At 46.1% G+C, this 21,238-nt stretch overlaps 1 protein-coding gene and 1 long non-coding RNA gene across 6 annotated transcripts in view; one reads left to right on the forward strand and one right to left on the reverse strand.

Moving 5' to 3' along the window:
- WNT1 (Wnt family member 1) overlaps window positions 1-7,976 on the forward strand; it is a 20,404-nt gene extending 12,428 nt beyond the window's left edge. For all 3 annotated transcript variants that reach the window (XM_029594646.1, XM_029594647.1, XM_029594645.1), the window contains 3 exons: window positions 1,976-2,229; window positions 5,112-5,377; window positions 6,492-7,976. In XM_029594646.1, coding sequence (XP_029450506.1) covers window positions 2,013-2,229; window positions 5,112-5,377; window positions 6,492-6,980 — 972 coding nt within the window. In that variant the 5' untranslated portion in view covers window positions 1,976-2,012 and the 3' untranslated portion in view covers window positions 6,981-7,976. The remainder of the gene's footprint in view (window positions 1-1,975; window positions 2,230-5,111; window positions 5,378-6,491) is intronic.
- On the reverse strand, window positions 5,217-20,673 carry LOC115087442. 3 transcript variants are annotated; one of them, XR_003855521.1, is made up of 3 exons: window positions 18,837-20,360; window positions 18,299-18,440; window positions 5,217-5,350 (listed from the first exon to the last, which is right to left on the reverse strand). It is a non-coding gene; the product is annotated as an uncharacterized LOC115087442 (long non-coding RNA). The 3 variants fall into 3 exon arrangements; XR_003855522.1 differs by lacking the exons at window positions 5,217-5,350; window positions 18,837-20,360 and adding exons at window positions 10,774-11,203; window positions 20,651-20,673; XR_003855520.1 differs by lacking the exon at window positions 5,217-5,350 and adding an exon at window positions 10,774-11,203.
- Window positions 20,674-21,238: the final 565 nt, after the last annotated feature.

Raw genomic sequence — 21,238 nt, forward strand, 5'->3', positions numbered from 1 at the left:
AAGAAAATGTATTCCGGGGAAGAGTCCTCCCCCTCCCGATTTTCCCCCTTTGGCTAGCTACGTTCTTGGGATTTGAGGGAAGGATCAGCTTGCTGGCTGATCTGGGTTACGGTGGGGAAGCAGGAGATTATCTCTACCTTGCGGCTCTGCCTCTCCAGGCGAAGTCTCCGAGCTTAAGAACGCGGCAGCGAAGTAAATCGGAGCAGAGCCCTAGAACCCGTGGACACCCACCTGCCCGGTTTCGCTACCTGCCAGGGCGGCATCCCGGCTGCCAGCCCTCCACGCCTGACTCTTGTAGGCTATCCCTCCTTTTCCAAGTTCAGCTTTTTTTTGTTTTCTTTCATCACTGGTTCTCCACCAATGCCCGGCAGATGAGCATCAAGATCCCACCTACCATCCAGCACCCGGCATCTCCCATGCGCCACAACCCCCTCCTGCCAGTGCAGGGAGCTCTGCACATCGCTCCGGTATAGGCAGAAATGACATCTTCTTTCTGCACCACGGTGCCCGTGTTTCATTTGCTTCAGGCTTTTCGACTTTCATTCTGGCTACGTAACTGTTCCCTCTTTCACCCACAGTGACCTAAAATTTACATAATATCCCCCGGGGGTAGACCGACCCCAGGGTGATATATTCTTTCCTCTACACAGAAATTGGCTGTTATTATTATTATTTTTTTTTTCAATTCACTGCTTTAATGATTGTCTTTCTGCCAGTAGCCTTGTTTGGGTTTGACGCATGGGGGGGGGGGGGGGTCCTTCTGTGATGTCCTTATTGTCCTGTAATTAGAGAAGTGGGTTTTATATGTTTTACTCACAACTATTTTAGCTGGTCCACATGCATTGACTCAGTTTGTTTTTTTTTTCATTTTATAACTCTTAAAGGAAAGACTTTTTTTTTTAATTGCTACATTTTCTTCCAATAAAAATGCATTTAGAAAAATATGTTTTGTTTCAGAGATATGTAATAGCCTTCCGTCTAGTTTAAGGAATTCCAAATCCTAAATCCTAGTCCCTCTCTGACCCCTAAGGATATTCTGCAGCCGTCTTTGTTGCTGAATTATAAAAGGGATAGCAATGTTCAATTAGGAGATGAGCCATGTCATCACAGGACTTTATTTAAAAAAAAAAAAAAAGGGAGGGGGGCTTTTTTCCCATTCTGTATCTATGGAAAGCAATCTTTATTGAATAAGGTCCATTGCCTATTACTGGGATTTTATCCACCAGTAAAGGAATTTGAGCACATGAGAAGTTTGAACTCTCTTAAGTTTATTTTTTAACATTTTATCTTGTGGCTGGTAATACTACCTTCTGATAAAGTTTTGACCACAGTCCTCTGCTCTCTCTTTCTGGTGGACATTAAATGCCACTGAATGGCCTTCCTATTGGTCACTATTGCTTAATGCTCTGCCATACTTATCTTCCATAGCTAAACCCAAGTCTCAGGGTTGGCCTCAGTTAACTATTGTAGGAAGGTAAAGGAAGCCTAGGTCTTGGAATTATACAATACAAGACTCTGCTCTGTCCCTCCTACAATTTAGGATAGTTGGTGACCCTGCAGCCTCTTGGAGTTTCAGGATACTCATCACAAATATGCACATGAAAAATTTGTATACATTGGAAACTTGCTATATGCAAATTTATCTCATGCATATTCATTGTAGATATCTATAAAAAGGCTGTGGCATCACCAGGACAGGTTTGGGAAGCCCTGATCTAGCAAAAACAGGTTCTGCGATAAGGTGCATGGAATTCTGCAACTAAATTTATACTATTCTGTACAAGCTCCTGCATGTCCACGCGACAGTGCAAAATATATCCATACTTAGCCTACTTAATAGGAAAAAATAATATCATAAGACAGAAAAAAAAGATTTATTTTTTTGCTGATTAGACAACAAAATCCATGCTAGTATAGTCACTTTACAGATACTGCAATCAAATCACACTGAATCTCCTTTTCATACTCTGTTTAGGGGGATTGTGAATGTCGCCACCTCCACAAACTTATTAATGGACTCCAAGAATGTGCAGCTGGTTTTGGACCCCAGCCTGCAACTGCTGAGCCGGAAGCAGAGGAAACTGATTCGTCAAAATCCAGGAATCCTGCACAGCATCAGCAGTGGCCTGCAAAGCGCCATCAAGGAGTGCAAATGGCAGTTCCGGAACCGCAGGTGGAACTGCCCCATCACTCAGGGCCCCAATGTCTTCGGAAAGATAGTCAACAGAGGTCAGTCTTTGATGCTAACTAAACAAGAAGGCATCCTTTAACGTAGGAAGTCATGAGTTCCCTCTTTCACTCCTCCCTTCATCCACAAAACCCACTACACAAATCACAAGAGCACACTTTATTTATTGGTACAACAGGGTCACAACTTTCTTACATGTTTCCACACGTGGCATTATGGGTCCAATACAGTCCCTATCCCTCAACCTGTGGTGGCTCCTCACCTGTTGCTGCCCTCAGCCTGCCATCTCGTACCAGCCAGACCAAAGTAGCAGCTGGCATGTCCATCCTGATCCAGTCCATGCCCCACCTCTATCATTTTCTAGCCAGAAGGCCGGGCAATGCCCAATTCACGCCTTGCTAATTCCCTCCTTTCCTTGCATTCGCTGACACAGGTGCCTGCCCCCCCGTCTGTGCCAACCTTTTATGCATCACCTCTTCCAATAAATTCCTTAACCGCATTGTTAAGAGGGTGGGTGAGTGGGAGCAGGAAAAGAGAAAAGGATGGTGAGTCACCTGGTTTGCTCCTTTTTATGCCCCTACTTGCTGGCTAGTCTCCATTTGCTTGACTCCTCCCATGATCCTTCCCCTCTGTCCTGCAAAAGTCACCACCACAATTGGTGCCAAGTTACCCTTGCTTGCCCAGACACTCTGACCTGGGAGGTAAAAGATTTCACCACCTTCACTGGGAGGTGTTGTTTGTTTGGGGGTTTTTTTTACCCAAGCAGTGATGAATTTATGGAATATTTTGCCAGCAAAAGTAGTTATAGCTGCAACACCAAAGCCGTTCAAAAGTAAATTGGACAAGTTCACAGAGGAAAAAGTTATTAGTGGGCACAATGTTAAGAGTAATTTCTAATCCAGCAGTTCTGAGCCAATACCCATATTTGGGTCTGGGGAGGAATTTTTTTTTATTGTTGCAGAATTAGTCTTCACATTCAAAGTGGGTTTTTTTTTCACGCTTCCTTGGATGATCATAGAAACATAGAAATAAGACTGCAGATAAAGACCATACAGTCCATCCAGTTTGCCCATCCTCATCTCCTGCTCAACTTTATAGACTCTTCCTCTCTCTCTCATATTCCCTATATTTGTCCCATGTTTTCTTGAATTCTGATCCTTTCTATAAATAAATATTTTCTTAGATTACTTCTGAATAATCACTCTCATCCCATGTCTTCTCATTCTAGAGCCTCCTTTCCACCGAAAGAGGCTTGCTTCTTGTGCATTTATTCCTCAGAGGTAGCTAAATATCTCTATCATATCTCCTCTTTCCCTCGTTTCCTCCAGGATATATTAGATCTTGAAGCCTGTCCCCATGTGTTTTTAATGAAGACCATAGATCATTTTAGTAGCTTTCCACTGGTCTGACTCCATCCTGCTTATATCCTTTTGAAGGTGCGGTCTCCAGAATTTTGCACATACTCAAATGAGGTCTCACCAGGATACATAAACAGAGCTGTTAGGCAATCAGAAAAAGGCTGGACTCAGTAGACCTCTGTCTGTATTTCAACCCAACCAACTCTGTAATTATGTAACTGATGAATGCTTGTACAAACTAGTTGTCTCCTTCACACTTTGTGTCTTTAAGACAGTCACTGTACCTCCTTGGGCTCTAAAAGATGCAAGTTCTGCTGTAAATTGTGATTAATTTCATTCTGTACACTGGCAGCTCTCTAGAAATCATTTAAGGGAGGATGGCTTTGAGTCAGGCATCCTGAGAACCCCTGACCAGACAGGGTGTGCACCCAGAGGCCATTCTAGTATCAATCAAAATGCAAAAAAAGATACAACTGTAGGAAGGAGAATTTTTAAATTGGAAATCTGGATTTGTTGGATGTAATAGAGAATTTGTAGGCAAGTAAGGCTTCAGTTCCAAAACGACTTAATGCAAACACCCTGTTTTATGGGAGTAAGTGGTACTTTGAAAATCAATTCAGAGGATGTGAGTGTACAGTACATCAAAACCCATTCTATGTGTTCTTTTACCTGTAGTATTGAGAGGTGTTCGGAGGAAGGGGGCAGAGTTGGGGAGAGGAAAGCATTTATATGCATGCTTTCGATTTTCAAAAGTCTTCATGTAAATGTACATGTAGAAAGTTACACCTGCTCAGGAGACAGAGTAACTCTGTGCCTATGTGTATGTGCTTGCAGGGACAATCCATGAATTTTCAAAGTGGACCTATGTGTATAAGTCCTCTTTGAAAATTCAAGCTATAGCCCCTATACAAAGTACCCACAAGTTTAGCCTTGCGTGGGCTATTATAAAATTATCCTCCCTATGTTCTGTTGCCTGAAGCACTTGGGTCAACCAGAATGTTCAGTCCTGGCTCTTCATTATGATCCACCTTAATGCCTCTTCCTGTTTTCCAGGTATTGGGATTATTAATTGACAGAAGGAAAGTGTTTGTTTGAAGGGCTGGCTGGGTTAGCTTACTTTCAGTGGTGAGAGGGCTAATAAATTAAACAAGAAGTTCCAGACAGAACTAAAAGGAGCCTATTTTTCAGACAAATGTATGCGCATGGACACTGAACGTGTATATGCATGGATCTGGATACTCCGTCCTGTCCCGTTCCCCCCCCCCCCCCCCCCCAACACCTATATCAGAGTTCCCATTTCCCTCCTTATTTTGTCTGAAATTTTAATGTGTACACCAACCAAGAAAGTTATTAGGGATACATACATACATAGCAATTTCAACAACCTTTTATTTCTGAAAGTAGGCTAAAAATGACTTAGGCTTTTCATTTTTCAGGGTTTTTTCGGTCACAATAAAAATGGCACAATTATTGGTACTCTGGTTTCATGCTGCAGGTGTAACTGTAACTGGAGGGAGATTGTTTCTCTGGTCGGCACCAGGTAAAGTGTCCCTTCTCTCCTGCAGGCTGCAGGGAAACTGCCTTCATCTTCGCCTTGACCAGTGCTGGGGTCACACACTCAGTGGCCAGGTCCTGCTCCGAGGGGTCCATCGAGTCTTGCACGTGCGACTATAGGAGGAGGGGTCCCGGGGGTCCAGACTGGCACTGGGGAGGTTGCAGTGACAACATTGATTTTGGGAAGGTTTTTGGTCGTGAGTTTGTGGATTCCAGCGAACGGGGAAGAGACCTGAAGTTCCTGATGAACCTTCATAACAATGAAGCAGGGAGACTGGTAAGCCCCTACCAAACACTTTTCCATCTCTGTGCAATACGTCTACTGAATAAGTCATAGAGGAGACCCAAGAAAAGGCTCACTGGCCAGTATTGAAGAATCTAGATTAGTGGTCCCCCAAACCTGTCCTCAGGTACACCCACACTATCAGATTCTCAAAGATATCTACAACAAATATGCATGAGAAACCTTTGCATATAATAGAGGCAGTACATGCAAATTCACCTCATTCATATTCATTGTCAAGCTCTTGAAACCCAACCTAGTGAGGATCCCTCAGGACATATCTGGGATCCACTGGTCCTAGAGAAAAAGAGAACGAGCGAGAGGGAAGAGAAATAAATGGAAGGAGACAGCGAGGAAGAAAGATGATGAAGAAGAAGAGAGATGGAAGGAGATGGTGAGGGGGAGAGAAGGAGAGAAGGAAAATGTGCATGGCAAGGAGGGTGAGAGGGAGCAAGAGACGGAGAAAGAGTGCATCAGTGTAAAATCTAAAGAGAAGTAGAGAGAGATGAGTAATGGCTTTGGGAGGTGGTTGGTTGGAAGGGTGTTCTTTTTCCCATGTGGAGATGCAATTAATTTATTTTACAGTCCTCTACAGATGAATCACAGCAGGCTAATCTGGCCAGACTCTTAAGGGCCCTGCTATCTGCAGACATGTCTGTGAGGAAATGGTTACAATTTTTTAATTGCAATAAAATGAATTAATTGGAAGGCGATGGGGTAGGGGGAAGGGAGGTGGTCAAAGCTTCTGCTTTCCAAATGTGAGGGACAAGGAATTTTGGAGAGAAGACACCAACTTTTATAGAAAACCTGCTATTAATTCTTAATATTTGCTCTTTGCCAATATGTTACTTAATGCTATGGTAATCAAACAAAACACTGTATCCAGACAGAGAAATATTCAGAACTGAGTATATTTGCTCAGTCAGCAATTATAATATCATTATCTCACACTACAACTGCCCCGAGGAAGTTCACACTGCTGAATCTCCCCTCCTAGTGAGAGAAGCTCACACCTACTAGCAGCACATTACACTTGTACTATCTCCCCATCTCCTGGACTCCACACATCCTGTGACTTACTAATGGGGTTTCATCCTTCTTCTTTCAGACAGTGTTCTCAGAGATGCGGCAGGAGTGTAAGTGCCATGGCATGTCCGGCTCCTGCACGGTGAAGACCTGCTGGATGCGACTCCCCACCCTCCGATCAGTGGGGGACTTCTTGAAGGATCGCTTTGACGGAGCCTCCAGGGTCATTTATGGCAACAAAGGCAGCAATCGGGCATCCAGAGCTGACATGTACCACTTGGAGCCGGAGAACCCAGCGCACAAGCCTCCCTCCCTCCAGGACCTGGTCTACTTTGAGAAGTCCCCAAACTTCTGTACGTACAGTGGTAAGACAGGCATCATGGGCACCACAGGGCGTACTTGTAACAGCTCCTCTATGGCCTTGGATGGCTGTGAGCTGCTCTGCTGTGGGCGAGGGTACAGGACCCGGTCAGAGCAGGTCACCGAGAGATGCAACTGCACCTTCCACTGGTGCTGCCATGTCAGCTGCTTGAACTGCACCAACACACAAGTGTTGCATGAGTGCTTGTGAGGGCAGAGGGCTGGAGACAACAGGCACTGGGATTCCTGCTCTGTGGGCTGGCAATGTCAAAGGACCAGCACATGAGTATCACGCTTGGAAGTGCCTGGCAAGGTACATACATCGAGCTTCTTCAGACCCAAGAACCTCATCCTAATCACTTCATTGGAAATACCTTCAGAGCTGACTCTGAGGAGGAGCACGAAAAGACATCAATCTTTCTGTTTCCAGGAAACCACCAATTATAACAGAGACATGAAGAGGCAGGGATAATGGGAACAAGGCTTGGCACACAATGAGTGAGGAACTGGCCAAGGATTGAACTGGGATTATCAGAGAGGACCGTGATGGACTCTTGTCTGTTAGCAGCCAGGAGCAGAGCACAGAGCCATCCAAGTGAATGAAAGTTTTCAGATTCACTTTCAACATCATGTGTCTGTGTATACATAGTGATTGTACTTGACACGTTTAAACTATTAAAATTCATGAGTAAATCAGAAGGACATCAAACCCCATATGAAAAAAAAATACATTCTCCTATGCAGATATACCATGATCCCTCCATACCATGCCATAGGCATACACATTCACTGTTACACATCCCCTCTCCACATCCTGCTTTAAATATTCACACAAACACACTGCCAGAGACACATGGAGTCTACTTTACTACCAAATATATTTGCTTTCTTCTTGGACTTTGCTAAAAAAGTTACCAAATATTTTTGTAGCAGTATTCTCTCAGTTCTAAAGTTGTAATTTTTGTTTTAGTTTTGTAAATATAGTGCACTGAAATGCTGATGTAACTTCTCTTGTTGTAAATAACCAATATTTATTATAATTCTATTATGCGATACCTGAACAGAGTCCGAACAAAACCCATGAGCTTCAGTTAGACAAACCTACCATAGCTTTCAGCAAAGTGTTTTGTGTTTGTTTTTGACAGAAGTACTTCACATAAAATCACTTCTCCGGAATTTTACTAGAAGAATAAAGTATATATTTTTATCAGTGGCTCTGGTGCTGGTGCTAAGTACAAAGACAGTATAAGTGACACTGGAGTGAAAGCCTCTCAGGGGAAGGGAGGGGAAATGAAGGGGAGAGAGTGTATATGTGTGTAGGGAGAGAGGGAAAGTGGGAGAATGGGGAGGAAGAGTGTGCAAGGCCTTGAGATGTGAAAAGTGGAGGATGGCTTGTGTCAGGGGCTGTGGATGTTACTGGGCAGGGTGGTGGTTATAGATGGAGAAGGTGGGTGAGAGTTGTTGTGGAGGCAGAACTAGCTCTATGATAGTGGCACCCTGTGTGAAAAATGAAATTGGCACCCCACCCCCTCGGCAGCAGCTCTGGCACAGCACTCCCTCCTTTGGCAGTGGGTTTCAGCACAATATATCCATCTTTTCCCTTCCCACAATTCCCTTACCCTCTGCCCAGCACCAGTATTTCCTTTGTCCTGCCCTCTTTCCGCCTGCCCACAGTATCCAGCACCCCCCTCCCTCTCCCTCTAGCATGCTCTTCTCTCTATCACTTCTTTTCTGCCCAGCAGTATCCCCCCTCTTTTTCCACACCTCTCCTCCTCCCTACAGGCTGATCTTTCACCTATCACCACAGACAGAAGCCTCCTTCCTCCTGCACAGTGTTCCCGAGTCTCCTGCTTGCAGACATCGTATGGAAGGGTGGCATCCCCTTAAGCATGGTGCCCAGTGTGGCTGCGCAGGTCACACACCCCAAAAGCCCAGCCCTGTGTGTAGGAGAGGAAGGAAGATGGATGCCTTTGGCAGTGGCTAAGAGGGTGGGGGGTTGCAGGTGGAGAAGGTTGGATGGTGTTCAGAGTCAGTGGAGGTGGTGTAAGGGTAATGTGCAAAGTCAGAGAAGGGGCCTTTCAGGTAATTTTACTCCAAGTCTGCCCTTCCAACCCCCCCCCCCCCCCACAACATATAATGAAAATATGGATTGTTTGACAAGCCCCTTGAATTAAGTCCTTTAGATGAGAGAAGAAGAAAGGTGTATGTTAGGAAGCAAGTTTGTCAGGAAATGTATATGTGTATCTATGATGATGTGTGTGTGTGTGTCTGTGTGAAGCTGTATCTATAGGAGGACAATCTAAGGGATGTGTGTGTCTGTGTGTGTGTGTGTGTGTTTGGAGGGTGGGCCAGTCAGGGAGAGAAGGGTATATTAGCAATCCCCCCCAAATATCTTTCAGTTTGTTTGCAAAATGGATTAAATGCTGAACTACACCCTCCCTTCAGGTTTTAGGGCTGGGGACCCATTATGCTCCTCGGGATGCAGCTCTCTGGGGAGGCAGAACCGCCCGGCCGAAAGTCCATCAGGGAAAGGCAGACCCGGTCTTTCTTTTACCCCGGAGCGGGATCGAGGCCTGCCCCGGTGCGCGCGCTCTCCCAGCCAGCGCGAGGAAGGCAGGTGAAACACACCAGGGAACTGTCCACCGCAATGGTGCTGAAAGCTCCGGCGGGCGGGACTTCCCGCCATCCCCGGGCCGTGGCGGCGCCTTCCGTGGGGAGGGGGGGGGCCATTACAGCTGCGAAAGCCGCACAGTCCTCTTTTATGCACCTCGGGGAGAGGGAAGCAGAGTCTGACGCTCCTTTCCATGATCGGCTCCTGGGTGGAAAGGGAACCTCCCTCCCAACCAAAAAGGTGCAACTCCAAAGAGACCGGAACTCACGGGATCTGAGCCCACCAAAGAGTGGTCTCTCCTTTTCCCAGCTCTTTTCTGTCAACGGAAGGGGCAAGGGGGCGCTCGGTTTGACCACCTTTCCCTTCCCAAAGTTTTAAACGAGGACTGCACGATTTATACAAGGGACGGTGGAGCAAACGAATCCTCCTCCTCTGCTAGCAGGAAATTTGAAGTCATTTTTTTTCTTTCCTGCAAATGGAAAGAAAGCGCTGAGCACACAGCAGCAGCTCTCACTGCATGGGAATGAAAAAAAAATGGACAAAGCGACCTCAAAACAGGTGTGAGATCTGCAGAAGGCCTTGCCTTAGCATTAAACTATTAGATCATACTGCGGGTTTCTTTCTGTCGAGCTGTGGTCTCCATGCCTTACTTGTGTTTATAATAAGCACACTCACATCAGGGTGGGCTCCTCCTCTCTTCTGGATGTGGGAGAGCGACCTTGCCCCTCTTTTCCTAAAATAAAGCTGTGTGTTTCAGCACTTTGCCACCTGCATTCAATTAAGTCCAGGCTGGCGGATGGTGGCAGATCCTTCACCCCCCCCCCCCCCCCAGCGGGAAGAGCATTCCTCCTCCCAAGTATACTGTGGTTTCTGGGGCGCTCCCAAACTCCCCACAAACACGCTTAGGACTGGGGAAAACCAAAGCGATTCACCACCCGTCTCTTTATTTTCAGAAGCAGCAGCTTCTGGGAGAGAGAGATGTGCTTTGAATTGTTCGGGGCCTGAGCGTGGTTGGTGAGGAACTGAAGGACGAGGAGCCTCTGCATCTGATGGGTTAAAAGTTCAGCTCCCCCCATCTTGCCGTCGTGACAGCGCTATTACAGGCAACCTGTGAATTTCGGGCTTCCTGCAAACTAGCAGCGTGCCAGCCTCTGGGCCTGCTGAGGTCAAAGCTTGCGCATTGGCATGAAACAGGTGATACTCCGTCTCTTTCTAAGGGGGGGGGGGGGTCTGACTGGAGAGTTATAGGAATCGTTCCGACCCGAATGAAGATACAGGGCAATTCCTACCCTTCCCGAGTTGATCGGGGGGGGGGGGGGGGGCGCAGAACTGGTAGGTGGAGGTGGCAGGGTAGAGAGGAGACCGGCAGGGAAACAGCAGGGAGGAGGGGGGGGGGGGGTCTGACGGGGCGAGGAAAAGCAGCACAGAATTCGGGCAGGATAAGTTCATGCAAACACACTCTAGCTCTTTATTTATTTATTTTTGCTAATTGAAGTTATAATTAAGAAACTGGCAAGGACGATCATGTTTTTCAAACTGCCGCTTTTACACAGGACTCGGTTTCCCAGGCTACTCAGGATCACCCCTGCCGATGGCTTTGGTTCCCTGTTGTTCAGCTGCAGGAACAATATAGAGAGAATGATGGCGTCTCGGGGTGCGAGTGGAATAATTAGGGAACGAAGAGGTCACTGAAAAGGCCTCGGAACCCTGACACACTCTTGTTCGGAAAATAAATCGAGTTTGGTCCACAGCCTGTCATTTTAGCCTGGACACGGGCCAGAGGACACCACCTTTTCCTGCTCAGACTGACTTCTTTCTAAATTCTGTAAAATAAATAAAATAAACCATTTTTTTCCCCTGTGGTGACGAGCAAAAAAAAATAAAAAAATAAAATATATATATATAATAAGGTTCTCAGAAGTTACTCAGTTTTTCCACCAGGGAACATCACCTCTAAGCAATATCCCCATCAGACATAGGCAGAGGGCTGCCAGGCACCATGCAGTAGGCAAGAATACAGCAAACTGGCTGGGGGCCTAAGCACAGAGGCTCCTCCACTCCAGGCTAAATATATCAAAGACGAAAAATGCTTATTACATAGGGCCCTTAAGTGGCCTGCATACTAACTTGTTTGGAGTTTAAGAAGGTGAGAAAGAATACAGAGAAGGGAAGGTTAAATGCTCCCCACCTAAATGAATTTAAGACCAAAAATAAAGGAAAATATACATGAGATCCCACTACATTAACGAACACTCAAAGTTTTATATTTCTAGACTCTAGTACAGGGATGACGAACTCCAGTCCTCGAGTGCTGCAAAAAAAAAAAAAAAGCCCAGGTTTTCAGGATACCCACAATGGATATGCATAAGAGAGATCTGCCTGCACTGCCTCCACTGTATGCAAATCTATCCCATGCATATTCATTGTGGATATCCTGAAAACCTGGCCTCTTTGTGGCACTCGAGGACTGGAATTCACCATCCCTGTCCTAGCACCTGGCTCTACTGAGATTAAGGTATTTTTGCACTTAGGGTATAGTTTCAAGATTGCCCGACCCCTTTGCTCTCACCATACTCTCTCCTTCCCATTCCCTTCTCTAGACTTAATCTTACCGCTCCTTCTTGGCTGTTATTTAGACTTCGGTTCCCAGTAAGCTAGGACGGGGGCGGGAAGAAATTATTCTCATCAGTGTGATTGCTTCTCCACCCATCCGGGTCTCATTGGTTCTAGTGAACTAGCGGGCTGCTCCAGCAGCAGGTTGAACAGTACTTCCTCATGCACGCCCCTGCACCTGCCGACTTTGGGTTTGGTTTTTTTTTCCCTTATGCTGGCCCCGTACAGCAGTTGGCTCTACAGCTGCCGCCAGGCCCACATGGGAGCTAGCTTTTTACCTGCTGGCACCTGAGTTCTTTTGCTGCCAGCTCCCCTGGGGTCACCTGTCAAAGCAGGGGTAAGCCACCAGGCCATTTTATCCAATGGACAGAAGGTGCATCATCACTGGGGGTCCCACTCCTGTATCAAAGTCTGCCTAGCAAGACACTGGATTCATCGATTGAAAACAGGCATCACCATATCTCACGGAGCAGCAAAATGTGGTGATGTTGGTGATGAATCCTTGCTGTGCATTTTCAAAGGGGGGGGGGGGCAGAATACATTTCTCTCGCCATGTGTTGCTGAGTACCTTCAAGCAGTGACTTTATTGTATAACATGAAGACCAAATCTCAGCAAGATGACTACTACTATAGCTATGTACCATTGATGAGGCTATTCATGGACTCTAGCTTTAAAACATGAGGGATGGCAAAGCGTGCCCACCAAACAACTGGAATAAATCCTTTTAACTCCAGGAGAAAGCTCTCTTTGCCACAATGCAAATGTTAAAAAAAAGAGCACTAGCAGCAAATTTGAGAGACTGAGATCAGAATCAACATTTCCTGGCTTACAAGTGAAGTCCATTCCTGCTAAGGTGGGTGCAAAAAATCAAACACATTTGGAGACAGTGCCCCCCCCCCCAGGAAAATGGTGACGTACGCCAATAGGATGTGAAGAACTATTTATTGAAATGTCGCAGAGAGGTTATGAATTTGATAGGCCTCAAATGGGCATTTGTACGGTAAATGAAATCAGCAAAGAATTTTTTGATATGTGTTGATTCTGCATGTGTTATAAAGAATGCTGACCAGTCAGCTATCACAATTCATTATGCGGATAAAATTAGTGGTGAACCACTGGAGAGGTTTTTTTTGTTTGTTTAAATGTGTACCTATACATTCACACACGGGAAAATCATTGGCTGATATGATTAAAAAGATCCTGGAAAATCACAATGGTATTGTATGTTCTTGTAAGCAAGAGAAGTCCACTAGTTTATACTTTACTTGGGCCACTACCTGTGTCTTAAGGTGGGCCCTGATCAGCCACACACCAGACCTGGCTCCTTTACAGCTGCCACCCACTGCAGGGCTTTGCTCTTCTGCCAACTCATGTGGGTCAGCTCCACATTGCTGAAGTCAAGGTTGCCAACTGTCTGTACATTTATTGACAGTCGGTAAAAAAAAAAAAAAAGAAAAAAGACATAGCTATACAAATAATGTCATTTTAGTAAGAATAAGGTGAAATCAATGTGAGAAATGGGAATCAGTACGTGGGACACATGAAACTTGACAACCGTCTCCGTCAGCCTTCCCAGTCATGTACCCAGAAATTGATTGTTGATCGGTTCAATAATTTTTTTGTTCTTTTTTTTTGTTATGCAGTACTAGTTATGGTTGAAAAAGAACTGTGTATTTTACAGCTTTTGGAATTTTATATGCAATAACAAAAAAGAACCAAAAAAAAAAATAATTGAACTGATCAACAGTTAATTTCTGGGTACATGATTGAGAAGACTGATGGAGGTGGTTGTTAAGTACCACGTGTCTGGCTTGCTGATACCCATTGCTCACAATCAGGCCGATACAGTACAGTGCGCTCCAGCGGAGCACACTGTACTGTATCCAGCGGAGCACACTGTTAACCCGCGATTGGACGTGCGTTTTCGACGTGCTAGCTTTACCCCTTATTCAGTAAGGGGTAATAGCACGTCGAAAGCGCACGTCCAACCCCCCCGAACCTAATAGCGCCCACAACATGCAAATGCATGTTGATGGCCCTATTAGGTATTCCCACGCAATACAGAAAGTAAAATGTGCAGCCAAGCCGCACATTTTACTTTCGGAAATTAGCGCCTACCCAAAGACGCTCAATTTTGCTGGCGTCCGGTTGCCGAACCCGTGTCCCTAGCGCCTCATTTTGCCGCGGACCCCAATTTAAATAAATTAAATTTACTGTATTGTGCGCACAGGAGAGCGGGCGCTTGCCCGCTCTCTCACGATTTTTACTGTATCGGCCCGAATGGTTGCACCATAAACTTTAAAATCATGGGGTTTCTATAAATGGACATTCGGTCTCTTTTTAGTTACGTGATCTCGGTTTGAGCTACCTAGTTGCATTTCTCATGTTTTGTGACTATTCCAGTAAGAACGCCAGGAGCAACAGGGCACGGCCATAGTGCTGTGGGCTCAGGCTCTCTGGGAGGGGGGGCGCACCTCCTGGGAGCTGGGAACTAACCCTCAGTGCAGAGAGGAGTGAATCTCGGCATAGTAAGTCCAGCTGTGTACAAAATGGCAACAGAACAAAAGTATGTCCATAAAAAGTTAGGTTGTATTAAAAATCTGGCAGGCTGTAGGTAAAAATCTCATTTTCATAAGCTGACAGCCCTGGCTGGCGTGCGGTTCTCTTCCATCAGCTTCAGTCAAAGTGCTGATTGGCCCATATGTGAGCTGTTGTTTATTTTTTTTTTTTTTACTGCTGCACTTCCAAGGCCATCTTTAGTTCAGATTGTCATGGATTTCTTCCCTCCCCACCCCCCCATTTCCCCTTCTTTGTTATGGCCAAGACAGATGCCTCACTCACCTCACCTTTGTCCAGGCTCTAGAGTCTGGTACATTACAGTAACACAGCAGAACAGGCTGAGATGGACTGATATCTATTCCTTTTTAGCTGGCTCCAGCTGCCTCCCTCTCTGGCGGCCCTTAGTGGTGATCTAGAAAAGCCAAAGAGACGCACTGCCACAGCTGGCTCTGCCTCTCAATAGATTTGTCTCCATGATCCCCCCAAAATGTTGGCCCATCTATTGCCTAAGCAGATTATCCTATACCCACTGATCTTTGATATCATCCAAGAAATCCTTCCATTTCCTTCTAAATTTGCACAGATGTAGCATATCCACACCGTCTCAAGAGGTGCTGAATATTTAAATCAAAATGGAAACAATGCTTTTAAACAACCACATGATACATTAGTAATAATACAATCAAAGCAACACACTAGTTCATCAATCCAATTGATTTATGGACTCTGCCTTTAAATCTAAGGTGATTTTCCTTGATTTTATCTAAAATCTAGGTAGCTAGAAATTAATTACTGATTGAGACTTTAATGAATAACATCACCAGTCACCTTCTAGCATTTGGATGCTTATGTGCAGAGCATCCCTAGCTGTGAAAAAAAAACATGCAGGGAAAACCAGAGATGAACTGAAATCTATGGCACTGCCCCGGGAAAGACACTGGGCAGTCTGGCTGGGCCTGACAGGTGCCCATCTGCCTTGCTACTCTGATTGTAATGAATCATTACCAAGCAGAAAAGTGGGAAGCCTGCTTCCTAAACCAGCTACAAAAGACGCTTGTAAAATTAGTTACAAAAGATTTAGAAATGGGAAAGGGAGGTTTACTCAAAGAAATGCATATGTAAATAGCCTCAGTTACCCCTTTCTATTTCTCTTAAAATGAATTTCAAGGTTCCGTGTATACTAGTTTTAACCTGTTAAATGTAACCCTCCCTTATATCTCCCCTTCACCCTAGTTATTTCTGTTTTACCCGCGTCATTCAAAATGTTTCAAATTTGTTATATGTAATCCTCCAGTTTCTTTTTTCCTGTTTTGTGTAAACCGATGTGATGCACCTACGAAAGTCGGTATAAAAAGGCGTTAAATAAATAAATAAATACATTTCCTTTCACTATTTTTTCTTGGAGATCTGGGAATAATCCTCTAGGCCAGTGGTTCCCAACCCTGTCCTGGCCCCCCCCCCCCCCCCCGCCCCCAGCCAGTCGGGTTTTCAGGATATCCACCGTGAATATGCACGAGAAAAAAAAATGTGCATGTTATGGAGGCAGTGCATGCAAATGATCTCTCATGCATATTCACGGTGGATATCCTGAAAACCCGAATGGCTGGGGGGTCCCCAGAACAGGGTTGGGAACCACTACTCTAGGCACATCTTCTTGCTTTCATAAGAATTTTAGTTGATGATAGATTGTATGCCACTTAGAAACCTTTCAGTACAGGTTTGGGTAAAGAGATTTTACATACGCAAATTAAAATTAATATACAACTTGTAGGCACTTTACAGTAAATTATGGAGGCGCAACCATGATGTCTCCAGTCTGATACGATGTCATGCCATAATGGTGCATTCTCAGTTGTTTTATAGAAGAAACTAATGTTTCTTTGGGCATAAGAGGTGTGAATTATGTACTGTTTTGTTCACAGGTGTTTTATAATACGTTAACAAGTGCTGTGAGTGATGATCTGTTATGGTATAAGAGGCATCATACCTGATGCTGCTTGGGACAGACAGACAAATTTAGCTTGTTCAGGTTCTCAAAAGCCTCCTTAGTATAGTGGAGACTTGCAGCATCTATTGACTTATGAAATACAATTTCCAGGAGGCATAGTTTATGGCAAAAACTATTTGGACAATATAAAGGCATGTAATCCCTTTCTGACAGGCCGATACAGTAAAAAACGCGGGAGAGCGGGCAAGCGCCCGCTCTCCCAGTGCACGCACAGGACACTCTCCTGTGCGTGCGATACAATAAATAAATGTATTTAAATTAGGCCCGGTGGTAAAAAGAGGCGCTAGGGACACTAGCTTGTCCCTAGTGCCTCTTTTCGGACAGGAGCATCGGCTGTCAGAGGGTTTGTCAGCCGATGCTCAATTTTGCCGACGTCGGTTCTCGAGCCCGCTGACAGCCACGGTTTGGAAACCGGACACCGGCTAAATTGAGCGTCCAGTTTTCAACCCACGAGCTGTGGTCCTATTTCAAATTTTTTTTTTTTACTTTTTTAAACTTTTGGGACCTCTGACTTAATATCGCCATGATATTAAGTCGGAGGGTGCACAGAAAAGCAGTTTTTACTGTTTTGCTGTACACTTTCCCGGTGCCCAGAGAAATTAGCGCCTACCTTTGGGTAGGCGCTAATTTCTGAAAGTAAAATGTGCGGCTTGGCTGCACATTTTACTTACTGAATCGCGTGGGAATAACTAATAGGGCCATCAACATGCATTTGCATGTTGCTTGCGCTATTAGGTTCGGGGGGGGGGGGGGGTTGGACGCACGTTTTGGACGCGCTATTACCCCTTACTGAATAAGGGGTAAAGCTTGTGCGTCGAAAACGTGCGTCCAAATGCCGGTTAACAGTGCGCTCCATCGGAGCGCACTGTACTGTATCGGCCTGTAAGTAAACAATAACAGCCACATGGCAGGGTGCAACCTCCAGGCTCCTCTGCTCTCTGACATGGCTTCAGGATGTGCAAAAACAAGATACGAAAGGACGGTTTTCTCACAGGCTCGGATCTATTTTTCTGATATTGGCACGGGTGCTAAAGTGAGACTTATACAACACAAAAATAAGAACGCTCACTAATCAAACCAGACCAAAGATTTAAAATAAGCCATTCTTTACGACAAAAGCTCTTCAAATATGCTTTCACAGATACACAGTTGTTGATCTCCATAATCACTTCAAAAGCCAAGACAAACCTAAATGGCCCATACCTTTCTATAACTAACTATGTCAGTACAAACATTTGATTTTTATTTTTTTTTTTTACATATACATTTTGGGCTAGATTTTAAAACCTACACGCGCAGGGTACATTTGTGCGTGCACAAATGTACGCCCGATTTTATAACGTGCACGCAGCCGCACGCATGTTATAAAATCCGGGGGCGTATGCAAGGGGGTGCACACTAGTGTGCCTTGCGCACACCGAGCCCTTGGGGAGCCCCAATGGCTTTCCCCGTTCCCTCTGAGGCTGCTCCATTCCCTCGGCATCGATCCCCCCAGCACGGCCGCTGTGCCAGAGGCCTCGGTCCTGCCCCCACCCCTTTCACAAAGCTGTGGTACATATGCGCGTTCCGGGCTTTGCGCGCGTCGCTGGGCCTATGCAAAATAGGCTCGGCGAGCATAACCCTTTTAAATCTGCCCTTTTATGTTTTCATATAAACACAAATGCAGTTGCATAACCTTTGATTATAATTAAACAACATTACAGTTCAGCAACATTTGATTTTTTAAATTATTATTACCTGATGGGTATGTCAGCACAAACCTGAGGCTGCTTAGGGGGTACAGGCTTATGTTTGAATAATTTGTTTTTCAGTTTACAAAATTCCATAGCAGTATAAAACCTCCCAGCCCTCACAGAGTTCCTTTGCTGGGTTCTCACACCTGTAGGAGAGAGAGGGGAGATATCATAGAGACATTCAAATGTCTCAGAGCTATAAATGATGCACAAGAAGCAAGCATTTTATAGAGAGAAAGAAATTCTACAATAAGAGGTCACGATGAGGTTCAAAGTGTGGTAGATTCTGGAGTAACATTAGGATTTTGTTGTTGTTGTTTGACAGTAAGGATGGTAGATGCGTGGCATGACCCTCCCACAGAGGTGGTGGAGGTCAAAAACAGTAACAGAATTCAAGAAAGCCTGGGATAAACACCCAGGTAGATGAGAAATAGGGAAGGAAAATTAAAGTCAGAGGGCAGGACTGTAATGGACAATGGGTAGAATATGTGATCCTGGATATCAATTTTTTTTTTTATTTCGGTGAACTGCAAGAGCCTTACCTGGGCATTGTAGACGAGAGCCCAAGGTATGGTGGTAGAGCAAAGCATCATGGGAGAAAACCCAGCCCAGGGTCAGATGGTTCAGCCAGTAACCCAGAGTACCGCTGGGAGAGTGAAGACTGTCTAAAACACAGTAGGAAAACAGGCAGCCTCCATCTAAGCACTTTCTGCCCCAGCCTCATGCATACACCTTCAGCAATAGCAGCCCAAGGGCATCAAGGGGGCTGTAGGTAAGCTTCTTCCACCCTCAGTAAAGGGATCTCACGCTGCAGCCTCCTACCACTGCTTCATACTAGAGCATCCCGTGCCCACATCCCTCTCTCAGCAGGTATCTACCCCCCAAGGGAGGGACAGGAACAGCAGGTGGTTCAGGCAGACGCAAGCTGAGGGCATGGCCTCTTTCAAGATGTATAAAGGAGGTACCTGGAGGGTGCCGCTGGTCTAGACTGAGTGCAGCTTTTTTTCTGCGTGCTGTCCCGGGGTCTGCTATACAGCTGCTCCGGTTTCCCACAAACGGTCTGGTGCCCTAGCACCACCAAGTGGGGAGAAAGTGAAGTGCACAAGCCTGACAATTCCTGTAAGGGCAGCTGAAAGTGATTACTCGCCAGTATACATTCTCTCCATAGGAAAGGGGGTTTAGAAAAACTATGCTCAGCCAACAACAATCTAAATGCTACTGGACTTCAATATCGAATAACTATTAATAACAATACTGATTAATCCGCAGATTCTGAGGCAGAACACTGGTGAAAGGAAGCTCACATTGCTGGGATCCGGCTGCGGCACTGTGCTAAGAGGAAGCTCCCATTGCCAGGATCCCGGATGGCATCGCTGTGAGGAAAATAATGTAATCAAGACAAGGGTTGGCGGGGGGGGGGGGAGGCAGCTGATCTCCTAGAAATAGCAAGGAAAAGCTGGAGTAAGAAAATCCATGTTAAACTTTGTTGTTTTACTATTTATTACCATCCTGGTGAGCAGGTTACTGGCTTACTATTACTGGCCTGGTGAACAATGTTACTGGAAACGGCGTGAGGTCCAAAGGAAGGTGAGGGGGGTCAGGAGTGCAGTGGGTGAGATGCCAGCTGGCTCCTGCCTCGGGTTGTGCAGTTTCCTGGCCCTGAATCTACGCCCTGGCACCAAGTCAGTCTCCATCCTCAGCACTATCCGCCGAAGCTCTTAATTGCTTGCACTGGTGGTGATGAGTTTCTGAAGATGGATAGTTCCCAGAGAAGGTAAATCTGCAGCACACATGGGAGCCACATGTGGTGCACAAGACCGATGAAGGGAGGACGAGGGGAGGGAGAGAGAGAGAGAGAGAGGGGCAAAGGAAAAAGTTCCCCCCAGCCCCTCACCAAACCAGCCTCATTAAAAATAACTATCCCTGGCACCCCCTTCTGTTCGGCAGGCGAGGGCAGGGTGCTTTACCCTACAGAAACCCGCTGAGGGGCACGCAGACAGGGCAGAGCTGAGATCGGCCGCCCCCTGTCCTCATCTACAGACGAGACGATGACAGTAAAGCCCGAAGGCTGCCTTGCCTCAGCGCCAGGACATGAGACGGAAATGGCTGCTCTGCACTTAAAACATTTCGCAGCGCTCTTCCAGGAAAGAAACGAATCCCAGATGCTGTGTCTGCCCGGCCTGAAGTTAAGAGACAGGGGACGCCGGGCATCCAGGACCATCCTCCGGTGCCCCAGCAGCGAATCACCAAAGGGAGCCTGGCATCGGGGGACCTTCCACAAATTCCTAGCCTGTCATCCTCAAAAGTGGGGGGGCTGCCACTAGGGACCGTCCATAAACTCCCAGCCTATTCTCACCAAGGACCTCTTGCCATCCAGGGGTGAGCGAAGAAGGGACGAGTACTAGGGAGCTGCAGGGAAGAGGAGCGTGAGTCACACATTCCTGTGGTCCTGGCTTCACCCTCTGAATCCTTTACATTCCAGGAAAAATAGTTTAGAGGCCGAACTGACAAGGGAGCGATGGGGGCGGGGAGGGCTGGGGGGGGGGGGGGGGGGAACCAGAGCCCTTATTAACCCAGTCGCTGCCAAAAACCGGGCTGACCTCTGACATTGCACAGGTGAATAAACCTTAACTGGAGGGTTCAGAGTGAGCAAACTACTAACTAGCAGCAGTGAAGGACGAAGCCAGAACTGCATATACGTGGTGGGATGTAAAAACCTTGATGGGCGCAATGAGGGTGACGTATGAGCCCTGTGACAGGTGACAGAGCTCTCGATGGGGAGGGGGGGGGGGGGGATTGTCTGAGTTCTCTGTTAAAATACAAAGCCGTGGATGCTATGCTTGAGTAAATGAAAGTAATCAGACCCTCGGTAGAATGGCGTGGGAAGGAGGCGACAGAGTTTGCAAACACTTTTATACACTTAGGTAAGGAGCAAAACTAAAAT

Source organism: Rhinatrema bivittatum, chromosome 3, assembly GCF_901001135.1.
Source record: "Rhinatrema bivittatum chromosome 3, aRhiBiv1.1, whole genome shotgun sequence".
In the NCBI taxonomy this organism is placed as follows: domain Eukaryota; kingdom Metazoa; phylum Chordata; class Amphibia; order Gymnophiona; family Rhinatrematidae; genus Rhinatrema; species Rhinatrema bivittatum.